At 36.9% G+C, this 5985-nt stretch overlaps 1 protein-coding gene and 1 long non-coding RNA gene across 6 annotated transcripts; one reads left to right on the plus strand and one right to left on the minus strand.

The window, feature by feature from the left end:
- Nucleotides 1–293: 293 nt before the first annotated feature.
- LOC105113006 (RNA polymerase II transcription mediator) lies at nt 294–5724 on the minus strand. 5 transcript variants are annotated; one of them, XR_839872.1, is made up of 10 exons: nt 5518–5724; nt 5119–5361; nt 4587–4806; nt 3855–3968; nt 3521–3606; nt 2945–3329; nt 2403–2867; nt 1996–2316; nt 778–1234; nt 294–485 (listed from the first exon to the last, which is right to left on the minus strand). XR_839872.1 is itself a non-coding variant. In XM_011008972.1 (9 exons), the coding sequence occupies exons 2-9, from the start codon at nt 5205–5207 to the stop codon at nt 911–913; spliced, it is 2004 nt and encodes a 667-aa protein (XP_011007274.1). In that variant the 5' UTR covers nt 5208–5361; nt 5518–5724; the 3' UTR covers nt 674–910. The 5 variants fall into 5 exon arrangements, 3 of the variants coding, with proteins under 3 accessions (XP_011007274.1, XP_011007275.1, XP_011007276.1); XR_839873.1 differs by having other exon boundaries at nt 294–492; XM_011008972.1 differs by lacking the exon at nt 294–485 and having other exon boundaries at nt 674–1234.
- LOC105113008 (uncharacterized) lies at nt 499–924 on the plus strand. The gene is made up of 2 exons (XR_839874.1): nt 499–588; nt 620–924. It is a non-coding gene; the product is annotated as an uncharacterized LOC105113008 (long non-coding RNA).
- Nucleotides 5725–5985: the final 261 nt, after the last annotated feature.

Genomic DNA, 5985 nt, shown 5'->3' on the forward strand with positions numbered 1-5985 from the left:
AACAATTTTACTTTTTTTAAAAAAAAAATACAAAAATGTCATGTTGATCTATAACTTGGTAAAGCCATGTTGTTTATTGAAAAAAAAAGGGCTAATTTTTTATATTTAGCTTTCAAATTTGAGAACATTCAGTATAATAAAAATAAAGGAGCAGTATAAATAAGATGAAGCGGTACTAAAAACAAATAGTATTACTAGTAATAATAATAAATAAATAAAATCCTATTACAATCGCACAATGTGCTATCCAACCACGTACCATTTCTCGTTCGGCAAGAGGAATTAAAAACCAAAAAAAAAAAAAACCAAGATTCAGCGGATGCTGATTAGCCATTCCATTCGCTCCAAGGAACGCCTGTCAAGAGATCGCCAGAATTGAGCATCAATGCTCAGAGACCATTGGTGTCAATCTGTCTCCTCTTTCCCGCTGTCCACATGGATCTCATTCTCCGTTGCTTGTGGGATTTCTCACTTGGGTAGCATGCCTGTTAGCTTTCATGTAAGCCCCATCGGGAAAAAAATAGATAAATAAATACATACACAAGAAAGAAATAGTAAGCTAAAATCTTTCCAGAAACTTGTAAGCTCATATTATACAGGGCAAAGACAGGTCAATAACATAATTCTACGAAATCTAGCAACAAACATGAATTATGGAAAACTTCGAGGCTGCTTGCAGGGAATCATGGAAGGTTGTATTTTCACTCCATTAGACCATGGAGACGACCATCTCTACCATTCAGATTTATCTGTGTCACTAAAAACAATAATAATTACCTCTACGAGGTATGGACTTCAAAATGACCAGTTCATGGTTATGCGTCCAAAATTAGATTCCGCAGCAAAATTATGCACAATAGTGTGGTCTCTGAAGTCTCTTCAATTAATCAGTCAAGAAAGACGTGCTTTCTCAATGGCTCCCACCACCACACAAACTAACTAAATCCATCAGTGTTGAGTATAGCACATCCAACGGTAAATATCCCAAGAACTTCCTATATTCGGAGGCACCATCCGCAATGTTCATATGAAGTTTCTTCTCCTCAGCAAAACCGTCTTCCATTGTCAACCACCAGGAGATGCATCCTTGAGTATCTTCTGGGTCCACATGTGCCACGAGGTTGAGAATCTCACCCTGGTCCAACTCAAAGGACAAACACAAAAAGTCACGATTTGCTTTTATTCCCACTGCAAGTGCTTCCTCATGAAGCCAGCGAATAACCTGGCTTGCAACCTATCACAAACCCAGGACAAGAAATTAACAAATTGAGAATCAGTAAATCTGTGTATGTGTAACAAATTGAGAATCAGTAAATCTGGATATGTGTATCCTCATTGCCAGTCATTCTTCAGGAACAGAAAAAAAACACATAAAGAGTGAAGGACAACAGTACATGATGTATGAATTGAAAACAGAATCCCTGGTTGTCAAAACAATGCTACATCTTCTAATGTCCATTTGCCTAGGGTTCTTCTATACAAATGCTTCTTCAAGTAACTGAGATGTATGAACTGCACCACATTTATTTTGATAGAAGACAAGAAAAAGGAAACCACAGAAAATAAAATAAAATAAAATAACAGAACAACAAAAATGCCAAACATGATATAACAGCAAAAAGCATACAAAGATGACCTGTTGTGTTCTTTTACAGGGAGATTTAATTGAGACCCTGACTCCTCTATGGTAATTTTTTATTCTAAGGTTGGAAATATGGCATAACAAGCTTAATAACCACCTTTTAAGACATGTACTAAAGTTATTAGTGAAGTCTACTAACTGCCACCAGTGTTTCATTCCAGCTTCTTAGTATCAGAAAAGATGTAAAGAACTTCCACATCAACTGCGTTTTCTTATTACTCTAAATTCTGAATCTTCTTTTACCTGGGGAAGCTCAGATCAATATAAAAGCAGGGCAGAGTCTAGTTTGACTTCTACATTTATTCCTAACATCATAGAAGCAGGAGACACAATCAGAAGATGTGGCAACAAACCTGTTGCAGGATTATCACAGGAAGATCATCCAAGTTGCAGTCATATTTGTTGGTAGAACATATATCATCAGAACTGTCTTTAAATAGTCCAACAACATTAGGAGCTCCTTCTGCTTCAATGTTAATGCAATCATCATGTACCACAATCTTAGTCCAAAACTCTGATTTAACAACATTCTTCATGTTTTGGATGTCCGGCGTCCGGGCTTGAGAGCTTGCATGGAGAATGGACGGAGGAATCTTCATAAAGATTGTCCATGCAGACGACCGAGAATGCCAAGTGGGGTGAGATATCAAATGAAGATATGGCACTCTGCAAACCTATAGAAACCAAGGAGAAGTTCAACAATGCATCACTGTCAAAAAACTTTGGATTAATCCATGCCTAACAAGTAATCTGGACATACCACGTTTTCCAACTCCATAAGAACTTTGTTCGAAATTATTCTATGAGAGAGAGACAAACAGAAATGACTGAGAAGACCAGATCCATCATTTGCTGGTTGACCAGGCATGCGAGTACTAGTGAAAGAAGGTCTACCCTTTGCTTCTACAAATACATACTCATGAAATATCTGTTTGAGATATATTTCATAAGTAATGCAGTTAGGAAAACTAGGCTTTTTAGTAAGACTGTTGTGCTTTTCTTCAGCTAACTTCACTCCGTCAAACGAGTCTAAAGGTACAACTGCAGGTTCTAAGTTCTCCGGGCCTTCACTATCAATTGCTTGATCACCTTGATCAGATGGCACAATGGATATAAATATAGAAATGCCAGGACCTATGCACAATTGTAGATAATTTTCTTGTATTCCAGTAACATTGAGTCCAGATGACTGGTTAACTGCACCACGGTTCACCATATCAAACACCTGGAACCATAAGAACTGAAGGTTTATAAAACTGAAATGGATAAGCAGCATCAGAAAGATAAAAAGAGAGAAGCTACCTGTTCATCAAAAATGGTTCGATGAACCTTACGAAGCAGTAAGTGTGTATCCTTCACACATTCATTATCACTTAAAGATTCTTTCTCAGGTTTTTTAGATGGATTCTTGAGTGAGCCATGGGTTTTAATCTTATTGGATTTCTTTGGAACATTAGAATGCCCACTGAGAAAACCAAAAAGAAGAGAATGACAGGATTTTGAAGGTAAATTTATGGCTAGCATGCCGTCTGAGTCATGATCAATGCGAATTGTGGACAGAGAAGATGGATGGAATACTGCAACTGAATCATATAATGAATTATCAAAAAGATCAATCATGAAGCCTTCATTTCCAGGAGCAATTGCTGCCACACGCTGCCGTTTGACTTTCCAGTTCTGCTGTAATCTATCCGATATCAGAAGAAAGAGACAGAAAGAGATAATAAGCTCACATGGTACTCCTCAAACACAGCCTCAGAATATAGTGTTTGCATGGAGAGAAGCAAAAGGAACTTATACATCCACCATTTCTTTCCAGTACAATAATTATAACCAAGTGATGAATTCAACGTTTAGAGATTAACAAAGCAAACACACCTGATTAAAGCACCATAAAATCTTGCTTCCCTGGCAACTTGCTGTTCCAAAGCTTTGGCGGACTGCTTAAAATATTTACCAAGATTCTTTCAAGGAAATAAATGGAACAAGTCAACAACTAAAAGATGTAATCAGAATGTCAGGAAATAAAAGGAAGCTTTAAAGAAATCAATTAAAAAAAAAACAAGTCATCATTGTTAGCAGTTCTAGAGACAAAACACGAGGCCCGATTTGTAAATCACATGGAATTGGAAGGAGAAGGGGCAATAAAGCTACTGCATACCATCTTCCTTCCATACTGCCCCAAAAGGGAAAGAAAAGAGGAAAAACATACCCGGTAGCACTGTAGCTTCGTTGCTGTTGATACAGCAAGGTCAGCCAGAATCTCATTGGGTAATGGCTTTGGCCTGGTCATCCCAGCTACTGTTACAGCATCATTAGCTTCAACCTATACATTATTTAAAAAAAAAAAAAAACACAGAGCAAACTAATTCATATACACATGTAAGGCATCATCATGCTTTTCCAAAAAGCTTGAGAAGAGAGCATGCCAAACAAAAACAAACCGATACCAAGCAATGAAGATAATCAAAACTCTCTATGCTTTTATAAGTAAAGTACAAAATATTCAAAAACTTTCATGCTACATGACAGGTTGTTAACAAGCAGCACATTTTCAACTCTTCTGAAAAATAGCATCCACACGTACTCCAAATAAAAGTCTCATTAGAGTTGTTAACATTTTTATCCTGACTCCTAATAAAAAAAAAATACAATTTGTGTCCAATCAATTTCTTAGCTTTCCCAGACTTCCTGAACAACCCAAATTCTACTAGCACAAAATGCCCATCCAAAAGGCTCATATTTAGTCACAGAAATATACAAATCATGTTACACTGAGTTAATGGTTCATAATGCAGTCAGAAATATCTTCCTTGAAGTGCATATTCATCAAAAGAGAATGGCTCTTCAACAACAATTCAGGAACTTTGTACAAAAATCACAAAGTAAATAGAAAGAGGATACAGGAACAATGAGTTGCAGATGAAATAATGATGACTCTCACCGTATGGATAAGATCAACAATGACAGTGAGTTCTTGATGAGCTAAGTGCAAGTTCTCCACCATGTTTTGCCATGGCCATGGTGTTGTTGTAGATGAGCTCTCTCTAGAGCTCTTCTTCTGCTTTTTCTTCTGTTTCTTCTCCTTGTCTTCTTTCTCCAACGCCCAAGCAAAATCTATTCGTCGAATTAGCGACACTTGCTTCTCATCATATCCAATATCACTGTAACCCCCGGAAAAAAAAAATCGAAGAAACATTAATCATCACTACACCATAAAATCTATTTCTCACTAGTTCCCTATATCTTCCTGAAACCTAATTTACTACAGAATAAATGAAGAGAACAACATAGTTAACCTTAACATAGAGGATTTGAGACTCCATGTTTGTTAATTGACGCTCAAGTTTAACAGCTCTTACTATGGTCAATGGAGTTAATCGGACCTAACTACTTTTCATTTACATACACAATGACAATACAGATAGCTAAGAAAACACAACTGGTAGGTATGAAGGCGATAAGAAATAGCATACGTAGGAAAACGTTCGACGCCATTTTCTTCGATGGATTCCAAGCGCTTGACAGGAAGCTTATCGAGGGACATTTCCAACTTTCCATCCATTTTCTCTCATGCAAGATTTTTCAGCAAAAAAATTACTATTGCCGGGAACACTAACAAGTGGCGCAACAGTAAAGGTGGTTGGAAATGCGTCCGCGAAAGAATATTTCTATCACACCTTCACAGAGACCAACCTTCCTTCCACTGGTGGAGGGAGCTACACAAGAAAGAGAGAGAGAGAGGGAGTTTAAGTGAATACGAGTAGCCATAGACATTTTGGCTGAGAAGAGAAGAAAACATATGATATTTATTATTATAACGGAAATCATAAAAAGAAATTGAAAAAATGGAAGGGATGAACGAACACACCAACCTCTATCAATCTTTATTAGATTTCCAAGAAACAGTAAAAATTAATCTCAATTCGGACACACAGTTTCCGATTCACTTTGGAGCCATCTCCATCTTTTCTCTTCTTCTTCTGATTATTTAGGGCTTTGAATCGAAAGAGAGAGAGATGCAGGAAAGTTTTGGAGCCCGAAGCCGCCGTGGCTTTTGTACTCCAAAACGAAAGCGTTTTTTACCTTGGCTGACAACATGGTGTCTGTGAATAGTATGACAACATCCGATGAAGCCACACGAAGTTTAATGCGAACCATTGTATTATTTATGTATACATGTAATGAAAATGGAGGATAAGCATTTTGGAGGGTTTCATTTTAGTCTAAGTAGATTTTCTATGTAATTCCATTTGTTAGAAATATTAATTGCAATTGATTTTAGAAGATTAAATAATTATTTAAAATAACTAGGTAACCCTTCTTTTTAAGAATACAATATT

Source organism: Populus euphratica, unplaced genomic scaffold (assembly GCF_000495115.2).
Source record: "Populus euphratica unplaced genomic scaffold, PopEup_1.0 scaffold643.1, whole genome shotgun sequence".
Taxonomy (NCBI): Eukaryota; Viridiplantae; Streptophyta; class Magnoliopsida; order Malpighiales; family Salicaceae; genus Populus; species Populus euphratica.